General features: G+C 59.5%; 1 protein-coding gene across 9 annotated transcripts in view; it reads left to right on the forward strand.

Moving 5' to 3' along the window:
* The window catches only part of ABR (ABR activator of RhoGEF and GTPase), a 219670-nt gene that overhangs the window by 169640 nt on the left and 24750 nt on the right, over positions 1 to 25280 (forward strand). For 8 of the 9 annotated variants that reach the window (XM_030800499.1, XM_030800500.1, XM_030800504.1 and 5 more), the window contains 2 exons: positions 2365 to 2462; positions 2818 to 2949. In XM_030800499.1, coding sequence (XP_030656359.1) covers positions 2365 to 2462; positions 2818 to 2949 — 230 coding nt within the window. Of the gene's footprint in view, positions 1 to 2364; positions 2463 to 2817; positions 2950 to 21885; positions 22130 to 25280 lie in introns of those variants that run through there. The other variant, XM_030800507.1, reaches the window with a different exon arrangement.

A 25280-nucleotide genomic window follows, 5' to 3' on the forward strand; every position in this document is an offset into this window, starting at 1 on the left:
CCCTTTAGGGCACTTCTCGATGTCTGGCCAGGAACACCACGCAGTCACTCAGGCTGCTTGTTAACGTGGAAGCTTCCTGAACCCTCTCCAAACCCACAGACCTCCCTTCTTGGGGGTTGCTGCTCAGGAGCTTCTGGTAGTGAGCTCCGTAGCACTGTCCCACCCGTGTCTGGACCAGGCGCCTCCACTCCGTGCCCCCAGACGCCGCCCCTCCTCCCTCTCCTGCTTCCCGTTGGCCGGGAGGTCATCGCTTCAGGGAGCCGGCCCATGGCGTGGAGCAGGCGTTTTGCCTCCCAGCCTTGGCGGGTGTCAGAGCCGGGCTGAGCTGCTTCAAAATCTCTCTTTACCCCCAGATTATCCTCACTCCCTTCGCCGCCTCCACCCCAACCCACTCACATGTCTGTTCTCACTCAGAGGTGAGGCCCTGTGTCTTCAGCCGTGGTAAACTCAGGACCTCTGGACAGGCAGGCCCAGGGTGTAGGCAACATGACTGTTTCTGCTGTGCAGACAGGGAACCCGGGGAGAGAAGTGAGATTTGTGCAGAGCCGGGGTGTGGACCCAGAAGGTCTGACCCTGGAACCCTCGCTCTGACCCTGTGAGCCCTCCCCAGCCCCTTCCCGAACCCTCGCTCTGACCCTGTGAGCCCTCCCCAGCCCCTTCTCGAACCCTCGCTCTGACCCTGTGAGCCGTCCCCAGCCCCTTCCGGAACCCTCGCTCTGACCCTGTGAGCCGTCCCCAGCCCCTCAAGGAGGGTTCGCTCACACCAAGATCAATCCATGATGACAGCACTTCATGGCCTGTCTCAGACACACAGGCCCACTCCCTGATCTGGCCCAGGCCGGGGTGCCCAGGGCCTCTATGTTGTTCACCTGCGAATCCTCAGCCCCGTTGCGTGTGTTCTGATGCCCACCTGGGTCTCCTTTCTGTTGCTGCAGCTGGAGCCTTCTTGGGGCAGCTGCACTGTCCTTTCTGCAGGAAAGCTGTTTTTTTGTTTTTAGTTTTTTGTTGTTTTTTTTTTTTTTTTTTTTTTTTTTGAGAAAGAGTCACTCAGTCGCCCAGGCTGGAGTGCAATGGTGCCATCTCAGCTCACTGCAACCTCCACCTCCCAGGTTCAGGTGATTTTCCTGCCTCAGCCTCCCAAGTAGCTGGGACTACAGGCGTGTGCCAACACACCTGGCTCACTTTTGTATTTTTATTGGAGATGGGGTTTCACCATGTTGGCCAGGCTGGACTCGAACTCCTGACCTCAGGTGATCTGCTCACCTTGGCCTCCCAAAGTGCTGGGATTTACAGGCGTGAGCCACCGTGCCGGGCCAGGAAAGCTGTTCTGATGCAGAATGGCCCCAGCTGGGCAGCTGCAGGGGCCAAGTGGAGTAAGCCACCTGCACTGTATGCCCGCACTGTGACCTCTGACCTTGGTTCACGCTGCAGAGGGTTGGCCGTAGTGTGTCAAAGGCACCCCCCGCACTGCCTCTGGTACCCTGGGAACAACCTTGGCATCTCCCTGGAGGTGGGAGGACTGTCGGGGTCCGAGCCCAGGGTGGGTGTGGGTTTGCAGAGGGCTTGGGGTCCGTGCCCGTGCCGTGGCCTCAGCAGTTGGGTCCCAAGATAGATTTTCAGCCTGAAGGCCAGAGTTGAAGATAGAAATGCTGGGAAAGCTCCCTGCCCTGCCCTCCCGCCCCAGCCCTCCACCGCCTTGTCACCTGGAGCACTTGGTGGTGGTGAGAGCCTCGTTCACCATGTGCCAGCTGGGTTCCCAGCCCTGTTCTTGGTACTGCGGGTACACAGGCTGGCAAGAAAACCCAGGCTTCTCTCCACGTGGTGTTTACGTTGTGGCGGGAGAGAGACTAGGGACGCACAGGTAGAGAAGATCCCTTTGGTTTATGTTAAGTGCGGTGGAGGAAACCACAGCACCCTGGGCTTGGGGATGTGGGCGTTGCATTCAGGACCCAGAGGCAGGGCTGCTAAACGCCTCCGGCGCCTCCCACCCCAAATGCCGCTGTTGAGCCCTGGGCACCCGTGTTATGGGGAGAGGTGGCTCCAGGGCGGTCAGCGAAGAGTTTGTAGTGTCGTCTCCATGATGAGGAAGATGCGGAGACGGAACAGTCGAGGGCCCTTTAGAGGGAGGAGGAGGCCAGAGTGTGGGGAGGGCCGAGGTAGGAAGGGCTGAGCCCCTAAGAAGGGGGCGGGGGAGGAGCCAGATGGTCCCGGGCTTCAGGGAGGGGAGAGCCAAGATGCCATCCCCAGAGACGTTGGAAAGGACAGATGCGATGTCCCCCTCCATCCTGAGCGCCGCCCCACCGGCCCCAGCTGCCCCCCACTGGCCCCCCTCACTCAGTATCTCCATCTGTCCTTCCCCCACAGACCTGTACTGTACCCTGGAGGTGGATTCCTTCGGCTATTTTGTCAGCAAAGCCAAAACCAGGGTGTTCCGGGACACAGCGGAGCCCAAGTGGGATGAGGTGAGTGGCAGGGGCTGGTGTCTCTGTGGGGACCCCACCGCCCTGTGCTTGTGGCCTGTCTGCTGGGGACGGCCAGCCCGTTGGTTGGACCAGCTCTGTCTGTGCCCCCCTTTCTGCTCCCTGCTCCTCTGGCTTCTGATCACGGTGTGTGTCTGGGTGTCAGATCCTGTGGTGTCAGCTCAGGCCCCCAGACTCCATGGGTGATGGGAGGCCTCTGGGAGCTCCAGAAAATCTGACGTGTTCTTCGTGGGCCGTGCTTACTCCCTCCGCCTTGCTAAGCCGAGGCGCGCACCTGCCGGAAAGCCAGGCCTCCCAGCTTCGGAGGTTCAGGGCCCTTTGTCCCATCTTTCCCCAGGAGTTTGAGATCGAGCTGGAGGGCTCCCAGTCCCTGAGGATCCTGTGCTACGAGAAGTGCTATGACAAGACCAAGGTCAACAAGGACAACAACGAGATCGTGGACAAGATCATGGGCAAAGGGCAGATCCAGGTGAGGCCAGGGCGCCAGGGCAAGGCTGGGGGAGCCTCCAGGGGGTGGTTCCCGTTGAAAAGGAATCCTGGTCAAGGAGTGTGCCCTTTGGTGATTTTGGTTCCGAGCTGGTTGGAGGAAAGTCCCCCAGGAGGTGGTTCTCCCCTCCCTGCTGGAGGTGGCTGCTTGTTGTGGCCCCGGAAGCCCAGGTGTGTGCCTGGCTCCTTAGGTGGGTCATCTACGCTTCTGCAAGATGGAAACAGCCAGCTTAATGTTCACACCACAGCTTTAGTCTATGGGTGGTTGTTTCCCGGAACACCATGTTGAGAAGGATTCAGAGGCTGCGTCGGTGAACGGGAGGGAGGAATGCAGTGTGTGAGGAGCAGTGTCTGCCGTTAACGGGGGACCGGAGTGAGGCACACGGACCGGATGTTTGCTGTTCTGCCCGAAAGACTTAGGGTCCTGCTGCTTGGCTCGGGGGGCGGGGGGTCTCTGACTTGTTAGGGTGGCTGGACCTTACTCAGCTGTGTTGGGAGTCCGTGGCTTCGGGTGGGGACTCTGGGTGTTAGTAGAGGCTGTGCCTCGGGTTAAGGGTATTTATGCGGCTGGGCGCAGTGGCTCATGCCTGTAATCCCAGCACCTTGGGAAGCCCAGGCGGGTGGATCACGAGGTCAGGAGTTCGAGACCAGCCTGGCCAACATGGTGAAACCCCATCTCCACTAAAAATACAAAAATTAGCTGGGCGTGGTGGCGGGCACCTGTAATCCTAGCTACTCAGGAGGCTGAGGCAGGAGAATCACTTGAACCCAGGAGGCGGAGGTTGCAGTGAGCTGAGATTGCGCCTGGGTGATGGAGTGAGACCCTGTCTCCAAAAAAAAAAAAAAAAAGAAAAAAAGAGCATTTATGCCTCAACTGTGCTTTTGGCTCCCTATAAACATATGTAGGAAAAGGGCCTTTGTGTGTGCAGCTTGTGTCTCTGAAACATTCTGCCAATTTTGAAGATGGCTGCTACTCACCAACCTGTTAAGAGAAGTAGGCTTGGGAGCGGGAAAAGGCGTGACGTGGTGGAGCCACTCACACTCCCATCTGGTACCTCGTGTGGCCTCGTGCTGTGCCACAAGTGGTCTGGTTTGGGGGTAGATTCTGTGACCGTGAAATGAAGGGAGACGGTAACTGACCCGTACTGGGTTGAGCCTCGGGCGTGGGGTGCACTGAGCTTCTTGACAGTGGCTCCAGACGTGATCCAGGTGCAGGCTGCGATGGCTCCATCTATAACAGGGAGCTGAATGATGCTTTTTAGCAGGAAGCGTTTGTTTTCTGATGCATCGTCAAGGCCACTGAGTTTGGTATCTGGCTCTTACCTGCAAGTCCTTGGTAGCATTGCCCCTGGGAGCTATGTGGGTCTCCCACTCCCTGCCCCATCTCAGGCTCCAGTGTTGGAACCAGGGGCCCCACGTGGAGGGGCCTGGCCTCTGCCGCATACGCCCCGTGTTCCTTAACACGTCTCTTTGCGATGCTGTGGGGCCTGCACCCTGCTTCTCAGTACTCGTCGCTAGGGAGACAGGGCTGCCAGGCGACTGCCAGCCAGTCCTTCGTGATTTAGGAAATGGGCTCTAGAGATTCAGTCCCTGGGACCTGCTCTCTGCGGGGATAAGGGATGGGAGCCCCATCTCCCTGTCCCTGGGCTGGGCTAGAGGGACAGGCACGGAATCCAGCCCCAGGAGACGCCCAGGCAAGAGACGAGTGGCCGCCACGCCACACTCCCTGGGCCACTGGTGGCTGTGGAATAGAGGAGTTACAAGGATGTGCCAGGCAGCCAGCCCTGTGGGCACGGTGGGCCCCAGCCCCTCGAGAACTCAGCTCCCAGGGCCCGAGGGCACATTCCCCCACCTGGACTTCAGCCCCATTGCCTCCCTCCTTCTCACTCAGCTGCACAAGCTCCGGGGGAACTACACCATCAGTCACTGCAAGCCTCTTGGAGACAGGAGCAGATGGAGGCGGTGGGGGAGGGAGGAAGCCAGGTTACGTTTGGCAAAGCAGAAGGCAGAGTCTGGTAAGGAAAATGTTTCTGTGTTTAAGCTTCGAGGAATGTTACATGCCTGGGAGTTGATATTAAAAGAAACACAAACCTTCCTGCTGCCAGCTGACCTGGCCTGTGAACGGGCGGTTCAGAGCCAGAGTCCCCTGGAGGCCTTTGAAGTCCCCCAGCAGTCAGCATGCCAAGGCCCGGCCCTGGCCCTCCGCCGCAGAACCATCTCACCAGCCTGCCTTCGGCGGGGGCGGCATCCCCCGGGGCAGGCCGTGGCTCAGAAAGTCTCGCCCCGTGACTGCCCTCAGAGCCACCGTGGACGGCCAGGCTGGGTGAAGAGTCCAAACGGAGCTGTTCCCACGAACCCGGGCCCCACGGAGCCACGGAAGGAGCCACGGAACGGTCTGTCCCCACAGCTTGTCCCTGCCTCCACTCCGGCCACACATCTAAGGAAGGGAACTGGCACCGGCCTCTGGAATGCAGTCTTGCTGCCCGCTGGCAGGCGCTGAGGACATAGTCAGAGGTGGCTTTGAGATAGGGCCCAGCCCGTGGGGATGTTCAGGGGGCCTGAAGGAAAGGCAGGAGGAGGAGGGCAGCCTCTGGGGCCCCCACTTCTCTCTAAGCCTCCTCCCAGCAGCCCATCCAGAGAAAGCAAGGGGCCCTACGGCCTAAGCACTGGCGTTTGCTGCTGTGATGAGGCCCCCACTCTGGGTCGCCTGATGGGGCAGTGGGGCAGGAGGCTGAGCGGTGGGCTGGGGTGGGGGCAGCATTTAGTGACAGATGGCAGCATGCGTCACCAATGTGTGTCCAGCACTTGTGCTCCTGGAGGCTGCTTCCCAAATGCCACCTCCTCGTGTGATCCTTGTCGTGATCCTCCAGGGAGAATGACAGTCCCTCCTCCCCATCTTACAGATGAGGACACTGGGGTACTGAGGTTAAGTACCTTGGCCAAGGCATCTCTGCGTACAGTATGTGGGGAAGGCCATGTTCCCTCCTCTGTGCAATGTCCCCATATCTCAGGCCTTTGTCAACAAATCCCCCAGCACGGACAGAGGGCCGTGGCGTGGCTAGTGGCCTGGAGAGGCAGCTGAGGTGCTAATTTATGGCATAAGATGAGCCTCCTTTGTCTTGCGGTCCTCTGGGCAGGGGACACTTGTGCCTGGTGCCCCTGGGAGGAAGGAGAGGAGCACATCAGGAAAGAGCAGGAGGCTGAGGCAGGCAGATCACGAGGTCAGGAGTTCGAGACCAGCCTGGCCAACATGGCGAAACCCCTTTCCTACTAAAAATACAAAAATTAGCCGGGCGTGGTGGTGCGTGCCCATAATTCCAGCACTTTGGGAGGCCGAGGCGGGCGGATTACGAGGTCGGGAGTTCGAGACCCACCTGGCCAACATGGCGAAACCCTGTTTCTACTAAAAATACAAAAAGTAGCTGGGTGTGTGGGCCACGCCTGTAATCCTAGCACTTTGGGAGGCCGAGGCAGGCGGATTATGAGGTTGGGAGTTTGAGACCCGCCTGGCCAACATGGAGAAACTCTGTTTCTACTAAAAATACAAAAAGTAGCTGGGTATGTGGCTCATGCCTGTAATCCCAGCACTTTGGGAGGCCGAGGTGGGCGGATTACGAGGTCGGGAGTTTGAGACTTGCCTGGCCAACATGGTGAAACCCCGTCTCTACTAGAAATACAAAAATTAGCCAGGGGTGGTCGTGCGTGCCTGTAATCCTAGCACTTCAGGAGGCCAGGGCGGGGGGATCACCTGAGGTCAGGAGTTCGAAACCAGCCTGGTCAACGTGGTGAAACCCTGTGTCTACTAAAAATACAAAAATTAGCCAGGTGTGGTGGTGGGCACCTGCAATCCCAGCTACTTGGGAGGCTGAGGCAGGAGAATCACTTGAACCTGGGAGGTGGAGGTTGTAGTGAGCTGAGATTGCTCCATTGCACTCCAGCCTGGACAAGACAGAGTGAGATTCTGTCTGGGGAAAAAAAAGAAAAGAAAAGAACAGGAGGGGCACTTAGCATGCGTCTGTGAGGTCCCCAGCCCAGGACGGGGTCCTGGCCTCCAGGGACCCACTGTCAGATTGGAAAGACAAGTATATTGATCCGTGTTCTCCAGTGAGAAGAATGCTAGATGTCAGTCACAATAGCCGTGCACACACGAGCGAGCCCAGGACGAGCCCAGCACGGTGCTAAATGCGTCCATCTGCTGTCTCAGGGGATCTTCCCAGGACCTTGTGGGAGAGGAATGTCATCACAGCTAGAAAGATGAGGAAGCTGGGGCTAAGGAGCCCGGCCAAGGCCATGTGCCCAGGAGTGAGCCAGGGCGGGCAGCTGGCTGCAGAGCCCATTTCTAGATGTCCCGCTGCCTCCTGCTGTAAGAAGACGGAAGATTGTCCTGCTGTAAGAAAATGGAAGATTGTCCCGCAGGAATTCAAAGGCAGAAAGGTCACCAGGGGCTGGAATTAGGGAGGCTTCAAGGATGAGGTGGAACGAGAGTGATTTGGAAGCCCTGGGTTTTTTAATTCCGAAAGCAATGTTTGTATGAGAAAGAAAATTGCAGTAGAAGCAAAGAGACTTGAAACCTAATCAGAAACCATCCTTACTCTCACTCCTCCAAAGCAGCCAGTTTACTCTGCGCCTTTTCCCTTCTTGAGGTATACACATTTTTATATAGATTTAATCAGGACCTGTTTTGTCTGTTTTTCTGTTTTCATGGATTATTATAAATCTCCTTTTCTCCAGAGCTGTATGGAGTCTTCCTAAGCACCTTTTTGGATACTTTGTTAAAAGTACTTTATATTCTTTATAGAAATCATGGTATAGAACGGCCAGCGCAACTGCTATGCTAAGGCTCTGTGTTATTCCAGCAAGGTGGGCAGGCTCCACTTCTGCAGAAAGGAGTAGGGTGGGCGTTCCGGGGGATGGACCCGCCTGGCAGGGAGGCAGGAATGTGAAGGGAGGGTCCCAGGAAAGTCAAGAGCCTCAGCAGGGGTGGCGGCGAGCTGCGAGCAAGGCCAGTAGAAGGAATGAATAAAAGGAGAGGATTCCTGGGGGTTTGGCCCGAAGAAGTCTTTTTTTTTTTTTTTTTTTGAGATGGGGTCACGCTCTGCTGTCCAGGCTGGAGGGCAATGGTGCGACCTCGGCTCACTGCAACCTCCGCCTCCCAGGTTCACGCCATTCTCCTGTCCCAGCCTCCCGAGTAGCTGGTACTACAGGCGCCTGCCACCACGCCTGGCTGATTTTTATTATTAGTAGTAGAGACAGGGTTTCACCATGTTGACCAGGCTGGTCTCAAACTCCTGAGCTCGGGTGATCTGCCTGCCTCAGCCTCCCAAAGTGCTGGGATTACAGGCGTGAGCCACGGCGCCCGGCCTGGAATAAATCTTAGAGGGCATTTAATCCAATCCTGTTTTCCGGAGAGAAGGAAATGGACACCAGCAAGGGTGAGAGAGGCAGCCGCAGTCACAGAGCTTGTTAGTGGGTGAACAAGGGCCCCAGACTCAGGGACCCCACCCGGTCCGCTTAGCTGGAAGCCTCCCCCCTCCACCGGCTCTTGCCCCTGCCCCCGGTGTAGTCTGCCCTGGCTCCTGGTCCCAGGGGACTCCACTGTGTTTATCCTACTCTATTTCCAGCCTTGCTGTTCCAACTGCGACCTGCCCGCTAGCGGATTAGCGTATTCCCAGGGTCCGGCCCTTCTTGGCTGGCTGGGCCTGAGGAGAGCCCTTTCCCTCGGGGCCCACAGCTCAGTTTCTGCCACTGTCCCCAGACTGGAGAAGGGTCTGAGACCAAGGAGCTACTTAAACCCGAGGGGCCCTCTGCACCCACTGCCCACCTCCCGGCCCTGCTTCGTCATTCCCCCGCTCACCGCAGGCTGGGGACAGCCCCCACCCCACACTCCACCTCTGCTCCCTGTGCCTGGGGGGCAGCTCGACTTCCCTACGTGCCTGCCAGGGCTGCCCTCCCTGGGCACAGGGAAGACTCTGTGGTGGGAGGGGCAGGTTCCGGGCCAGGAAGGAAGTGGGAGCCACCATGTCCAGCCTTTATCCTTTTTAAAGAAAAAATAGTGGTAGAAGCCAGGGATAGCAGCTCACATGGTGTAGCTGTGGACTACTCGGGAGGCTAAGGAGGCGAGAGTGAGCTAAGGATTGCGCTACTGTACTCCAGCCTGGGTGACAGAGCAAGAGTCTATCTCCACTGAAAAAAAAAAAAAAGATTGTAGTGCAATATACATGACATAAAGTTACCATTTTAATAAATTTTAGGGGCCGGGCGCGGTAGCTCACGCCTGTAATCCCAGCACTTTGGGAGGCCAAGGTAGATGGATCACCTGAGGTCAGGAGTTCGAGACCAGCCTGGTCAACATGGTGAGACCCCCATCTCTACAAAAATTAAAAAAAATTAGCCGGGTGTGGTGGCGCACGTCTGTAGTCCCAGCTACTCGGGACACTGAGGCTGGAGAATCGCTTGAACCCGGGAGGCAGAGGTTGCAGTGAGCGAAGATCGTGCCATTGCACTCCAGCCTGGGCAACAGAATGAGACTCCGTCTCAAAAAATAATTTTTGGGTGCCCAGCTCCGTGGCCATAGGGGGATTCAGTGCTGTGCAGCCGTTGCCAATGTGTGTATCCAGAACTTGTTGGCCCTCCCCAGCCGAAACCCCATCCCCATTAAATCATAACTCCCCACTCCTGCACCCTTAGCCTCCAGTAACCACCTGCCTGCTTTCTGTCTGTACGAATTTGTCCACTCTGGGAACCTTACGTAAGTGGAGTCAGACAGCATTTGTCCTCCTTGTGTCCTCGAGCTTCACGCATATGCTGCTGCGTGTCTGAATTTCCTCCCTTTCTGAGGCTGGATAGAATTTCCCTGGATGTAGATGCCACGTCTGTTTATTTGCCCGTCCGTCCGTGGATGTAGGTGCCACGTCTGTTTATCCATCCATCAGTCTGGATGTAGGTGCCACATCTGTTTATCCGTCCGTCTGTCCGTGGATGTAGGTGCCACGTCTCTTCATCCGTCCATCCGTCTGTGGACGTAGGTGCCACGTCTGTTTATCCATCTGTCCATCCGTGGATGTAGGTGCCACATCTGTTTGTCCATCTGTGGATGTAGACGCCACATCTGTCTATCCATCTGTCCGTGGATGTAGCTGCCACGTCTGTTTATCTGTCCGTGGATGTAGCTGCCATGTCTGTTTATCCGTCCATCTGTGGATGTAGGTGCCACGTCTGTTTATCCATCCGTCTGTGGATGTAGGTGCCACGTCTGTTCATCTGTCTGTGGATGTAGGTGCCATGTCTGTTTATCCGCCCATCCGTGGATGTAGCTGCCATGTCTGTTTATCCGCCCGTCCATCCGTGGATGTAGGTGCGTCTGTTTATCTGCCCATCTGTGGATGTAGGTGCCATGTCTATTTATCTGTCCATCCGTCCGTGGGTGTAGGTGCCACATCTGTTGATCTGTCTGTCCGTGGCCAAGTTTCTTTATTGATTCAATGGGGATAACTATTCCTACTCCACCTTGAGCACTGGCTTAAAGTATCTCACATACCTGGAAGAGCCAGTCAGTGTTGTGACATGCATGTCCACACTTTCATGAGTTTACTCACTTGTTTCTGTTTATGATACATCCTCTGAATGGCAGGCCCTGGGCTGTGGGTACAAAGAATGACCAGGACCTCACCATCTGGTAAAGAAAACAAGAGAACTTAGGCCGGGCACAGTGGCTCACGCCTGTAATCCCAGCACTTTAGGAGGCCGAGGCGGGCGGATCATGAGGTCAGGAGTTCGAGACCAGCCTGGCCAACATGGCAAAACCCCGTCTCTACTAAAAATACAAAAATTAGCCGGGCATGTTGGTGTGCTCCTGTAATCCCAGCTACTTGGGAGGCTGAGGCAGGAGAATTGTTTAAACCAGGACCCAGGAGGTGGAGGTTGCGGTGAGCCGAGATTGCGCCATTACACTCCAGCCTGGGCTACAGAGTGAGACTCTGTCTCAGAAAAAGGAAAATAAGAGAACTTGGATCGTTCAGCCAGTGTTGCCGGGGTTTTGAGGCCAGACAGATCTTGGGGGGCTGAGTCTAGCTTTCTCCATCGTTAGTTGGGAGAACACAGCGAGTATCTTTGCCTCTCTGAGCCTCAGCTTCCTGACCTGTCAGATGGGCTGTAAGAGGACTGAATGTGAGGGTCCATGAACCCCTTGACCCGGGGCCTGGCATGGAGTCAGTACGCGGTTTGCCCTAAGCTGGCAGGTTCGGGCACCCTGTCCCCCACCTCCCTCCAGTGGTTCTGGGTGTCACTTGTCCAGCAGCCCCCTCCTAAAGGCTGTCACCTGTAAGTGGTCCCCTGGGTCGGGGCCTTTGGCTGGCCGAGGCAGCATAATTTTTTTAAGCTGATGGGGTCAGACTGGCTTTGCTGAACCAACCTCATAGTAGGGGCGGGGAAGTCAAGGCTGGGGCCCTCACCGCCGGCTGGCCCGAGGTTTCACTGCCATGACCCAGTGTGGCAGCTCTGAGCTTGGCCCGGTGTGGTCGGGAACAAGGGGCCTTTGTCAGCGACTGGGGAGCAGCTTCTGGTTTCAATTACTCTGCAGAGCACGAGGAAGCTTACAGAGAACGTGGGGCCGGAGCCCGCCAGGGCAGGAGTCAAGGGCTCCCCTGCCCCACTTCCTTCCCTCTGGCCCCCAAGGGGTCTCTTGTTCCCATTCGACTCTGCCTGAGGGTCCTGCACGTCCTGGGGGCCCTGGGATGTTAGCCCAGAGCCCCTTCCAGCACCGGCCCCCTCTCGTTCTTCATGGTGGTACTGGGACCCCTCCCAGGAAGATGATCGATGGCCATTAACGTGGGTCCTCAGTGCTTCCCTGTTCATCCTTCCAGGCCTCATGCGTGGGCCTCACTGACCATAGCCGGGCCCCTGGCCCTGAGGGAGGCCTTGGTTCAACTGGGAAGGAACACAGGCCTTTCCCTTTGGTTCCATCTCTCCTGCCCGCAACCCCTGCCCTGGCACGCAAAGCCCCCGTAGCTCCCTGTCCCAGGACACCGGAGTGACCTCTCCCTGGAAGATCAGCCCATGTTGGCGCCCGCCAAGGCCAGGAGTGCATGTCAGGCCCCGCGTCGGCTCCTGGCTTAGGAGTTCCACTTCCCTGCTGCTTGCGGCCCTCACAGCTGGTCCATGTGGGGCTCTTCCCTCTGCCGCCACCTCCACCCCTGTGCCAGTTCCCCAGGCACATGGGGACCGTGGAGGCTGAGCCCCAGGCCTGGTTCTACTTCCTGCTCACTCTCCACTTCCTCCCAGGGCCCGTGACTGCAGCCATTGTCCTGCTCTGGCCCCGCCCGCCCCAGCTGTTTCGGGCACATTTGTTCTCCAGCCCAGACTCCCACCTGCTGTCCCTCTTCAAGGCAGGTCTAGACGCCTGGTTCTCCTTGGAGAGTGGGCAGCAGAGCCTGTCCTGGGTGGGGGAAGTCAGGGGCAGGGTCCCTCGAGAGTGCCTGCCATCAAAAGCTTTTCCAGACGTGGGGCACAAACCTCTCTCGTCAGCCCTGCTCAGCCGCCTCCATTGCCCAGGTGTTCCTGATTTTGGGAGCCTGGACTCTGTCCAGTGGATTCTGGGCAGGAAGCAGATGCAGGCGTGAGTCGGCTCCCCCTGCTCCCCTCCACCCCTGGGAAGTACCACCTTGTCAGGCAGGCTTGGCGCCCACTCCCTCTGACCCGCCTCTGAGGGGTGGGCACCACGCAGAGAAGCCGGTCCAGATAGGACCTCAGGAGCCGATGCAGTCAGGCCCTGAGAACATCCAGCCTCCGGACAAACCAGAACAAAGGTGTTCTCAGCTCTGGGTGCCGGGCTCCCAGACTCAGAGGCACAGGACTTGGGTTTGATCTTAGCCGGCCAACCTCGGGCGACCCTTCAGAGAGCGTCCTCTCGGGTCCGTGGGCATTCAGCAAACTCGCTGAGGCGAAAGCCGCAGACATAGATTCCTCCCCATGAGCCGCTAACCTCCCTGCGGGCGGAGGCTGCTGCTTCCTCCTAGGAGTCCAAAGAATCAGCTCCAGGGTTGTCCCTCTTTCCTTGTTTTCTGAAAGCTTCAAGAGAAGGATGCTGCAGAAGGGTTGCCAGAGAATTCCTTGAGTTAGGGCTGAGGCTGCAGATGAATGCTGAGTGGGGGTCACCTTTAGGGTGGGCTCTGCTGGCCTCCCTCAAGCCTGTGGCCACCGCAGACTCACAGCAGCCCCTGGTGGCCAGCCCTGCCCTTGCCGTGGCCCGGGGGCGTGGACAGTGGTGGTACTGGGTGAGAGTCTAAGCCCCAGTGCAGCCTGCAGCCTTGGGCTGGGGCAGGGAGGGCTGGGCACAGCGTATTCACAGCCTCAGAGGCAAGCGCTGAGCTGCCCTGGCTTCAGGAAAGACCCTAGCATGGCGAGATGCAAGATGACCCAGACACACCCGCCCGACCCACTAGACAGGCGCTGTTCCCTCTTGAGGCTGCCGGAGTGAACCCACAGCCACCGAACAAAAGCCCCGAGTTTCCCAAAGCAGGGAGAGACGTGGAGACACGACAGGAGCTGCAGGTTCAGCGTCTGACCCGGAGGTGTCCTTACAAAGCCCCTAATCTCTCTGACCCCCCCCTCGTCCCCCACCCCGATGGAGAGGGAGACCCTCGGGAGAACTGCCTGTATGAGCTGCTGGGGGCCCACCCACAGAACCTAAGGTTTGAGCTGTAGATGCCTGAAAGGAGGGCGGGCGGTGGGGTGTGCCTCAGATTCTGCCTGTGGGGCGTGGGAATTCCGGGGAGGGACGTGAGCCCCAAGGCAGGCGAGGGGTGGTGGAAAAGCAGGTGTGAGCTGGTGGGCCCCACGTCCCCTCTTCAGCCAGGGTGCCTGCTCTCTCTGCTTCTGCTTTTATCTGACGAGGTGGGCAGGGAGACGTCGGCATAATTTCATTTGGAAAAAAAGGCAGGGGTGCATCCTCAGCAGAAAAGCAATCTCACCAGAGACTGTGTGTCTGTTCTGAGCTCCTGATTTGACAGCTGTGGAAACTGAACCCAGAGAGAAAACATGGCCATTGAGTCCACGGGTCCCTGGCTCCCAGGGCTTGCTTCTGGCCACCGTGAGCTCGGAGCTTGGGCGGAAGGGAGGTGTTCGGGAATCCAGGATGAAGAAAGAGCAGGGAGGCTCGGCGACCCCATCCCACCTTCAGGCCTCAGCCCCTCCTGCCTCAGGCTGCCATGTCTGGCTGTGCTGGGAGACCCGGCCACACCCCCTCCTTCCCGGGAGGAGGAGCAGGCAAGCAGCCCAGGGGGCTTCCGGTGGTAGGGACAGCATACTGAGGGGCCACGCCCTGCCCACTCTGTCCCTGGGTGAGTTTTGTTCTAGATAAGCAAGATGTTCCCAAAGGCTCAAGTGCATTTTTCACCCTTTTCCGTGACCAAATGTGCTGTGAGAATTGCTAGGGATTGCCAGGGACAGGCTGTCAGGACACTTCTCCTGCAGCAGACAAGCTCTTGGGCTGTTTCAGCCTCTCCTCCGCACCTGTAACCACCTAGCACCCTGGTGACACCAGCCTGACGTGGCCAGAGAGAGGCTGGAGGTCAAGCAGAGGGAGGCTGGAGCTGTGCGAGAAGCAGCACGTACTCAGGACTGCCCTATGGGCTGGCGCAGGCCTTTGGGGAGTTGGGAGGACAGCAGGTTACCATGGGCAGGCCTAGGTCTGGGCCATGGAGCCACTCGCTTTCGTCCTGCCTGCCTTCTTCCTTACACTGTGCCCATCTGCAACCTTGAGCTCACCCTGGACCCCTCCCAGCCCCACCTGGATGGGTGGGTGGATGGATGGATGGATGGATGGATGGAAGGGTGGGTGGGTGGGTGGGTGGATGGATGGATGGATGGAAGGGTGGGTGGGTGGATGGATGGATGGATGGATGGAAGGATGGGTGGGTGGATGGATGGGTGGGTGGATGGATGGATGGGTGGATGGGGTGGATGGATGGATGGATGGATGGATGGATGGAAGGGTGGGTGGGTGGGGATGGATGGGGTGGGGTGGGTGGATGGATGGATGGGTGGGTGGGTGGTGGATGGATGGATGGATGGATGGATGGATGGATGGAAGGGTGGGTGGGTGGATGGATGGGTGGGTGGGTGGGTGGGTGGATGGATGGATGGATGGTGGATGGATGGAAGGTGGGTGGGTGGATGGAAGGAAGGAAGGAAGGAAGGAAACAAACATAGCTATAGCTCCTAGGGTCTGCTCTGCTATTGGCTGCTGGGTGACTCCTGTCCCCAGGCCGAATGCAGGCTCTGAACATTGCAGATACCCAGAGGTATCTGATGGGTGGGGAGAAAAACCTAGAATGAGTTTCAGTGTCTCATTCCGGGAAGACACTTGGCCTTCCAGTCCGTAGGTTTTGGTTAGGGTCGGTACAGGAAACGGTCAGAACACACAGTAAGAATGCAGTGACCACAGAGCCACCGAGTTAGGGGGACAATCCCATCCCCACTCCCCCACAGCTGTCCCCGGAACGTGCCATCCTCCCGCCCAACTCGCATGCCCTCTGTGTGGGCACTGGGCACTCCGGGCTCCCATGCACAGCCTGCTTGTCTCTCTGTCAGCCTGGAGCCTGCGCCTGTCTTTGGGCAGGACCCACTGGCAGGCTCTCTGCAGCCCCCAAAGCCTCGGGTCCGCCCTGCTCTCCTCCAGCACCTTCTTGCCCCCCAGCTCTGCTCCTTTGATGCCCACCCGGTGCCATGATCCTCTAGTGCTAAGTGAGGGAGTGTTCTTGGCAGACCTGAGCCACATTCCCCTCGGTGCCCGTCCTCAGCTGGGTGCCAGGCTCCTCTTGGGCTCTGGACTCCCTGGGCGGTCTCTTGGGGCTCTCCCCACCCCAGCTGGCTCCCGGGCTATCCCCACTGGGGCGCCTGTGGGCTTGGTCTAGCTGGCTGCTCAGAAACCCCCTCTCGTGGAGTCATTTGCGCCAGCGGAGAGGACGAGGAATCGGGGTTCAAGTGTGGGCTGGGGGAGAGGAGCATTGTTCTGGTGGGAAAAAGGAGGTCACTCCAGGAAGGCGGCAGCTGCATTTCTAGGTTCTGAGACAGAACCTTCCTCCTGGTGCTCACAGGCTGGCAGATTTGCCTGGAAGCTGTCCCCACCCCCAGCTGTCACCAAGGCAGCCCCGCTGCAGTCCTTGCCCCTCCCGCCCGCACGGTGCAGGATGTGACCTTTTTTCCTCATTGATGCGGCTGCTGACCACCTTAACCTGATTTTACCTCAGTTGCAGCTGTGCTGGGTGGCATGACCCCCTCCCTAGGAGTAATGTGGGGTCCCACCCACGTCTCCCCAGGGACAGCCCCTCTCATTCCCCTGGCAGAGAGCCTGGGGAGGGGCTGAGGGAGGATGGGATAGTCCACTAGGAATGTTTTTAATTCCAAAGGCAGTGACATCTGTTCGTGGGGGCCTTACCACCCAGGCTCTGTTTATCCAGCCAGGGGAGGCTTGCGGGTCATCTGAGGAGGGCTCTGGCAGGTGTGGGGGATGGAAGGGGTGGGGGGGAGCAGGTGTAGGGGATGGAAGGGGTGGGGGGAGCAGGCGTGGGGGATGGAAGGGGTGGAGGGAGCAGGTGTGGGGGATGGAAGGGGTGGGGGGGAGCAGGTGTAGGGGATGGAAGGGGTGGAGGGAGCAGGTGTGGGGATGGAAGGGGTGGGGGGAGCAGGTGTAGGGGATGGAAGGGGTGGGGGGAGCAGGTGTGGGGGATGGAAGGGGTGGAGGGAGCAGGTGTGGGGGATGGAAGGGGTGGGGGGAGCAGGTGTAGGGGATGGAAGGGGTGGAGGGAGCAGGTGTGGGGGATGGAAGGGGTGGGGGGAGCAGGTGTGGGGATGGAAGGGGTGGAGGGAGCAGGTGTGGGGATGGAAGGGGGGGGGAGCAGGTGTGGGGGATGGAAGGGGTGGGGGGGAGCAGGTGTGGGGATGGAAGGGGTAGGGGGGAGCAGGTGTGGGGGATGGAAGGGGTGGGGGAGCAGGTGTGGGGGATGGAAGGGGTTGGAGGAGCAGGTGTGGGGGTGGAAGGGGTGGAGGGAGCAGGTGTGGGGGATGGAAGGGGTGGAGGGAGCAGGTGTGGGGGATGGAAGGGGTCAGGGGAGCAGGTGTGGGGGGATGGAAGGGGTTGGGGGAAGCAGGTGTGGGGGATGGGAGGGGTGGGGGAGCAGGTGTGGGGGATGGAAGGGGTGGGGGGAGCAGGTGTAGGGATGGAAGGGGTGGAGGGAGCAGGTGTGGGGATGAAGGGGTGGGGGGCAGGTGTGGGGGATGAAAGGGGTGGGGGGAGTAGGTGTGGGGGATGGAAGGGGTGGGGGGAGCAGATGTGGGGGATGGAAGGGGTGGGGGGAGCAGGTGTGGGAGATGGAAGAGGTGGGGGGAGCAGGTGTAGGGGATGGAAGGGGTGGGGGGAGCAGGTGTGGGGATGGAAGGGGTGGGGGGAACAGGTGTAGGGGATGGAAGGGGTGAGGGGAGCAGGTGTGGGGGATGGAAGGGGTGGGGGAAGCAGGTGTGGGGGATGGAAGGGGTGGGGAGCAGGTGTGGGGGATAGAAGGGGTGGGAGGAGCAGTTGTAGGGGATGGAAGGGGTGAGGGAGCAGGTGTGGGGGATGGAAGGGGTGAGGGAGGAAGGAGTGTGGCCACTTCCCAGGTAGTTGGGATAGCCTGAGCCAAACCCAACAGAGATGAGGGGTCCGTGGTGGGCTGCAGGGACTAGAATTCAGATTTCTGCTTTTGCTGGGGACATTTGTCTTGCACGGATATTCTTCCACCCAAGACCATTGACTCCAGGAAGCAATGAGTCGGGCTTGGGGGAGAGAAGGCAAGTCTGCGCTGTCCCCAGAGGAAGCCCCCAGTCCCTAGGGAAGAAGGGAAAGATGAGCGTCTCAGGGGAAGACTCCCAACTCAGCTACCCATCTACGAAGGCACTTAGGTCACCATGGAGACCAGCTGGCCATCGTTCATCCAATCCGAGCTTGCTTTACCCAGACAAGTATTGAGCCTGTGGTTCCTAAGACAGATGAGTGCCGGGCGTTGGGAACGGGATTTACACTGCCCCCTTCTCCCACACACCCGGCGACAGGGAGGGGCACGCATTCTTGCAGTCTGCAGGGAAGGGGGACCATACAGAGCCAGTGAGGGGCCGATTCCGAAGTTAAGTCACGGCGCCAGGAGCACTGCAGCGCAAACGTGGCGAGCAGTTATAATGGCACCTTACCAGCCAGTTACACAGCAGCCATTGGACATTTGCTGGAGGGAGGTAGAGTAAAGCTGGGACCCAGCGAGGGCAGATGGCCTTTCCCCACAGCCCCGAGGGCCCCACACCGACCCCTCTCCTCCAGGAAGCCTTCCAGCTGGAAATTGTGTCTCTCCACGTTCATGGCATTTTGTCTGTCCTGTTCTGAGGCCGTAATACGGGATTTTGTGTAGGTTTTGTCCATCTGGGCATGGTGCCTAGTAGGTGCACAAGTGACCTGTGCCAAATGCACAAATGCCTGTCTGCTTCCTGTTGATGGACATCTCTGCTTTCTTGGCTGCCCCTTTGTCAAGCACTGGTTTTTGATTCGTCTCTGTGATGCCTTAACCCCCACCCCAGGGTCGGGCATGCAGCCAGGCCCTCAGTCACTGCCTCTAGAGTGACATGAGTGGGGCCAGGTGCAGTGGTTCACGCCTGTAAACCCAGCACTTTGGGAGGCTGAGGTCAGGAGTTTGAGACCAGCCTGGCCAACATGGCGAAACCCCGTCTCTACTAAAAATACAAAAATTAGCCGGGCGTGGTGGCGGGTGCGTGTAGTCCCATCTACCTGAGGGGCTGAGGCAGGAGAATTGCTTGAGCCGGGGAGGTGGAGGCTGCAGTGAGCCAAGATTGCACCACTGCACTCCAGCCTGGGCCACAGAGCAAGACACTGTCTCAAAAAAAAAAAAAAAAAGAGAATGACATGAGTGGGACCAAGCAGTGGGGCCTGAGGAATGAGCAGAGCCTTCCTGGAGGAGATGGTTTTATGGCTGTGTAAAGGGGCTGTCTGGGTCCTCCTGGAGCCCTGGAAGGGGCAGGCGAAGGAGGGGTGGGGAAGGGTGACTCAGGCCTCAGTTAGGGGACACAGGCATGTTCCTACCTCCGTCCGTCTCTCCACCTCCCCCTCAGGAGGTGCTGGCGAGGCTGTTGTGGCTCAGCCCCCACTTAGCAGCTCAGGTACGAGGAGGCTCCGTGTGCACCGTCCAGGGGTGGGTGTGACATGTGAGCCAGGAAGAAATGGAGCTGGTCTGGCTGCCCCAGCAGGGACAGTGAAGACCCAGGCCCCGTTCTAGCCCAGCAGGCCCCAGGCAGGACGCCCCAGGGCCCCCTCCACCAGCCAGGCGGAAGACGGTACAGGGCCAGATCCTGCCACACTAGGGCATCCCAGTGAGTGACAGGGGTGTGGGTTTTGGAGTTAGCCAGACCTCCGTTTGTGTTCCCGCTTGTCCTGGCCTTGGACACGTAGCTCAGCTTGTCAGAGCCCTTCGTTTCCTCAAAGGTAAAGTGGGGATGCTGGTACTGACTTCATAAAGTTGGGAGGGATGAGTGACTTAATCCATGATGCCTGGTCCCTGCCCACCTTCCACGAAAGGCAGCTCTGACTTTGGCTGTCTCTGCAGGGAAGCCACCTATTTCTCAAAAAAACACCAAGGCCTCCGAGGAGAAATCCTGACACCTGCCTGGCCGTTGACGCCGGATGCCGAGGGCTTGTCTCTGGGCCCCGACCCCCCTGCCTTGGGGTCAACCAAGAAATGTCCTGACCCAGCTCTTTTTCCTGAATCCAAAGCATCATCCATACTTGAGTAAGGCACAGTGCTTGTGAGCACCAAGGGCTTTGGGGGGACCTCCCCGTCCTCACTTGGCACTGTGTAACCCTGGCCAGAACTGGACCTCCTGACCCCCTGTCCTCACCTCTCTAGAACAGGGCAGTAACACCAACATGACAAGAATGTGAGGCTCACATGCAGTTGGGCGTTTGAAAGACCTGGTTTGTGGTTGCCACGGTGCAAATACTGGTTTCCTTTCTGCGCTGTGCCGGGGTCTGCAGAGGTCCGAGGTCCCAGACACCCCTGGGTTTTGCATAGTTAACCATTTGGGATTCAGCCTTTCTCTTTTCTCTGAATACCATACTTGTACTGTTACCTTGAGATGTAATTCGTGTCCTAGTGTGCGATTAGAAAGTTCACTAAATTGAGGATCAAGAACAAGTTCTTCTCTCTCTCAAGGCGCCCAGCACAGACGCGGGTGGCTGCCCGTGGCGTCCTCGGTGCCCAGCACAGACGCGGGTGGCTGCCCGTGGCGTCCTCGGTGCCCAGCACAGACGCGGGTGGCTGCCTGTGGCATCCTCGGTGCCCAGCACAGACGCGGGTGGCTGCCCGTGGCGTCCTCGTGCCCAGCACAGACGCGGTGGCTGCCCGTGGCGTCCTCGGGCCCAACACAGACGCGGGTGGCTGCCTGTGGCGTCCTCGGTGCCCAGCACAGACGGGGTGGCTGCCCGTGGCGTCCTCGGTGCCCAGCACAGATGCAGGTAGTTGCTCGTGGCGTCCTCTGGCCCACACAGACGCGGGTGGTTGCCCGTGGTGTCCTCGGTGCCCAGCAGCAGATGGTTGCCCGTGGTGTCCTTGGTGCCCAGCAGTGGGTGGGTTGCCCGTGGCATCCTCGGTGCCCAGCACAGGCGCGGGTGGGATGCCCCTGGAGTCCTCGGTGCCCAGCACAGACGCGGGTGGGATGCCCGTGGCGTCCTCGGTGCCCAGCACAGACGCGGGTGGGATGCCCGTGGCGTCCTCGGTGCCCAGCACAGACGCGGGTGGGATGCCCGTGGCGTCCTTGGTGCCCAGCACATATGCGGGTAGGATGCCCCTGGAGTCCTTGGTGTCCAGCACATATGCGGGTGGGATGCCCGTGGCGTCCTCGGTGCCCAGCACAGACGCGGGTGGGATGCCCGTAGCGTCCTCGGTGCCCAGCACAGACGCGGGTGGGATGCCCGTAGCGTCCTCGGTGCCCAGCACAGACGCGGGTGGGATGCCCGTGGCGTCCTCGGTGCCCAGCACAGACGCGGGTGGGATGCCCGTAGCATCCTCGGTGCCCAGCACAGACGCGGGTGGGATGCCCGTGGCGTCCTCGGTGCCCAGCACAGGCGTGGGTGGGATGCCCGTGGCGTCCTCTGCCCCTGGCAGCGGAAACCTTTTTTGGTGAGGTGTGAAGGGCCACGGTTCAAAGTGACTCCTCAAGAGGCATCTCTGTCTGGACATGTGACCCGTGTCGTTTTGGGCTTTTGCTCGTGTCCCTGAGCAGATCAGTGACCTGATTCCCACTGGGATTCCCACACTAGGGGTCTCCTTTATCCTTAAATTTCTCACCTGAGGAGGCTTGTCCGTCCACAAGTGTCTGGCCGGGTCACCAAGCTGGTTCTGAGGAAGGTGCCTGGGGCAGAAGTTGAGGGTGGGGAAGTGCGACTCCAGGGCAGTCAGAGTCTTTTGCCGGGGAGGAGGGCAGCTGTTTGTGGCCAAAATGCAGCCCCCCGCCTGGCCCCCGGCCCCTGCCGGCCCCTCGCTTGGCCCCTTGGAGCAGCCTGGTGGTGAAGGGGTCAACCGGGGACCCAGCGGGGAGGGACTGGGGTGTGGGGCTGGTGTAAACTTTATTTCGAGGGAGGGCGGCGGGGTCGGGGAGGAGCAGCGCCCTTGCCAGGGATGAAACCCGGGGTTGGGGCTTGGAGGGGAGGCCCTGGGCCCGGGAGGCGGCGCTCAGCCTGGGCTGCAGCCTCGCTGAGGGCGGGGAAGGAGGGATGCGGAGGAGGGAGGAGGGAGGAGGGACGCGGAGGAGGGAGGAGGGACGCGGAGGGAGGGAGGGAGGGGAGCGCGGGGAGGGAGGGAGGGGAGCGCGGGGAGGGAGGCGAGCGCGGGGAAAGCCGGCGGGACTAGGGGAACTAGCGGGACTGGCGGCCAGGGGCTGAGCGCTCTGCAGGCGCCTTCTCTCCAGCGCCGCGTCCCGTCCCCCACGGCATGACCGACGTCCTGCCCCAGCCCGACTGCAGCCGGAAGGCGGGGCGCGAACCCCTGGAGCTGGAGGAGTCCGGGAGCAAGCGCCCCCCCAATACCGGCGCCCGGCTCTGGGGCCGCGTGCGCAACAAGCTGCTCCGAAACAAGGTGCCCGCGGGGGCTGGAGGTTCCGGGGGTGGGGGCTCGGGGGCGCTGCAGGGCTTGGGGGGGCTGCGGGGGCTGAGGGGGTCCCGCTCGCCTTTCCCGCTCCCGCCCCCTCCGTGGAGTCCGGGGACAGAGCTGGGGTCTGTGCGCGTCGCTCTAAGTGGCTTGAACTTGATGGCAAACGCTGGGGCCGCCCCCACCCGGACCCTGGCGCTCGGGCATCTGCCCCTGCCTCGGGAGAAGAGAGGTTTCTTCTCGGCAGGTGGACCCTGCTTTCCACGCCGGGAGCGCAAACAGCCCACGGGGAGACGCCTGCCTCTGGGTCTGTGTCTTGCCGCCCTGTTCCGCCTCGACCTGACCCCTGCGTCCAGCGGGCCTTGCTGGGTGCCCCTTTGCTGAGGGGCGCCGACCGCAGCACCATCTACCGTGTGAGGTTTCTCTGTGCAGAGTTGTGGGGAGGGAGGGATGCCGCCGGGTCTGGGGGCTCCAGGCTTCCCTTCAGGGACCACCCATCTGACTGTGGGCCCAGTGCCCGCCGGGCATCAGGCGTTCAGTCTGTGTGCCAGGGCAGACCGCCGGTGCCCCTGCAGCCCCAGACCTGAGTTGAGATTAAAATCTGAGATAGAAACCGACTGTCCTGCAGCTGGGCAGGCTGCCTTGGGGCTGGCTTGGGGCCCTGGCATCGGGCATCTGAGGAAGAGCCAGACCCAGCGCCCAGCACACAGGAAGCACTTGATAACTCTGCAGATCAAATCAACTGCCCGAGTAAGCTGTCCCAGGATGCCAGTCCGGCTGGCCGGGGCTGGGGCCATCCATCAAGAGAGCAACAAGGGAGGCCTTGGCCAGTCCATGGTGGGGATCTGCAGGTCCTCCTGAGGCTCACAGGACCCTCTCTGCAGGCTCTTCCTTCCAGCCGGCATTGAGGCATCAGCCAGGACGAAGTGATCTTGGGCTCACTGGCCCCTCGTTTCGTTTCAGCTCCTGCCATGGAGCATACTTGCCCTCCCAGAGGTGACATCAGCCCTGGAAAGTGCTGGGCAGGGCAGCAACTTGAGCTTCCTGCACTGGCCCCTGTGTCACCTTCAGCCTCCCTGGGGACCGGGCTAGCAGAGCCCTGCTGGCCCCAGCTGCTGCCAGAGCCCCTCTGTGCTGAGGCAGCTGTCTGTGCCCGGCAGCATGGACTCATCCCCTCCCCAGCCCCTGCTGAGGCCAGCAGGCACCAGCCCAGAGCTCACTATCCATCCTCAAACGTCAGGGTTGGCAAGAAACTGACCTGGCAGGTTCCGGGTCCAGCGCCAGCCAAACAGGGCGCTTCCAGTTTACCTGCCCCTTTGAGGAGGCGCCTGATGGGCAGGGGGCAACTTTTAAACCCGAGGTCCCGGACTTTCAGTTCTTTCCCTATGCATTTGTGGCCGGCAGAACTGAGAAGCCCCTTCAGGAATTCCTTAGCGGGGTTTGCCCCTGGCTGTGTCTGGTGGCTCCGTGTCTGATGGGGATCTCTGGGCAGGGGTGGCGGCCAGGCAGACGCTGGGCTATTGAGCTGCTGAGCAGTTGGCGTCAGTGTAGCTCACGGTGGCCCTGGCTCTGGGCTGCTCTGTGTGACGAGTGATTCAGTCCCCTAACACGTGCTGCGTGGCACAGTGTGTCCGTGTTGTGGACACAGGGGTCAGCGCTGTGATGGACAGAGGGACGTCTGCCACAGTGTGTCTTTGTTGTGGACAGAGGGACGTCTGCCCTGTGCTTCCCACCTCACTGTGCGCAGGACAGCGGGTGAGCAGCAGAGTCGAGGGGCCAGGCCTGCCAGCCTCTTCCTTTCTATCCTCAGCCACATTAACCTGGCGTTTTCCTGCAGCAGCTTCACAGTTGGGCCGAGGGGCTGGGATTAGGCAGTTTCGTTTCCATGGGGTAAGGGAAGGGTGCCCGGTACTGCCCAGACTGGCAGAAGGGGTCGCCTCATTAACTCCTCGTTAACTTTGCCCTGAGTGATGCTGTGGGTGCGAGAAACACTGGTGACCCTCCTGCTTCCACTGACCTGAAGGTTCATTAAAGGCTGGAGGCAGGGGTGTGACTCATCCGGGGCTGGGACTGAAGAATCTGTTCCGATGGAGAGGTCTCGTTATTGGAACTGAGCCTTTAAATAGTGCAGGGCCTCTGGTTTCTTGGGGAGAGGAGGCAGGGACACTCACGGAGGCTCCTTTGGCTACCAGCAGGGGTCCCCGTGGTTGGGCTGTTCTTGTCCCCAGAGGAGAGTTCAGGGGCCGAAGCCTCATTCCAGCCCCTGACTTGGCAGTCAGCTTGTGCAAGAGTTTAGCTGGGAGACACGTGGCATCTGGGTTTGTGGGTTCAGCCAGGGCACTCGGTATTGAACTTCGCGTTTCTACTTTTCTTTCCTTTTCCCTGGTTTTTTTTTTTTTTTTTTGCCTCAAATCACACTCAAGTAGACCAGGCCCGGTGCCTTGCTCTCCCTGCCATCCTTTCCTCTTCTAGATTCTCGGTTGAACTTTGGAGGGGAAGGGGCTGAAGGAGGAACCCCGCACCCCGCCCCCACAGCGTCCCCTTGGGGGAGCCGTGAGGAGGCTAAGAGGGCCTGAAGGGAGGCCGGTCCAGAAGCATTTGTCTGTGGGGGAAGTTGAGGCCCTTATATAGCAACCAAGGCCAAGACGCTCCTGACTCAGACCAGGCCAGGTGCTGGCCGGCAGTGGGGACTCAGGCTGAGCCGGCAGGGTCTGAGGAGGAGATTGAGGGCAGCTTCAGGTGACCTTGTCTCTACCTTGAGGCACAGCCACGTGGGTCTGAGAATTCCCTACTTCCAAAGAGCCCCTCTTAAGCTGGACACCGGCACTGCTGAGCCCACATGAGTCCCGTGTTCTGTGATGGGAGCTGCTGCTTTTGCTTCAGAGAGGATCAGAGGTGTTACCTGAGGAAGGGCGGGGTGGAGAGCCCCTCTTGGGCCATTCGGGGAAGCTTCAGGCTCACGATGGTCGTAGAATAAGGTCCCTTTCTTGGATCACCTGAGGTCAGAGTTTAAGACCAGCCTGGCCAACATGGAGAAGCCCCGTCTCAACTAAAAATGCAAAAATTAGCCAAGCGTGGACGCTCGCGCCTGTAATCCCAGCACTTTGGGAGGCAGAGGCAGGTGGATCACCTGAGGTCA

This window comes from Nomascus leucogenys, chromosome 19, assembly GCF_006542625.1.
Source record: "Nomascus leucogenys isolate Asia chromosome 19, Asia_NLE_v1, whole genome shotgun sequence".
In the NCBI taxonomy this organism is placed as follows: Eukaryota; Metazoa; Chordata; class Mammalia; order Primates; family Hylobatidae; genus Nomascus; species Nomascus leucogenys.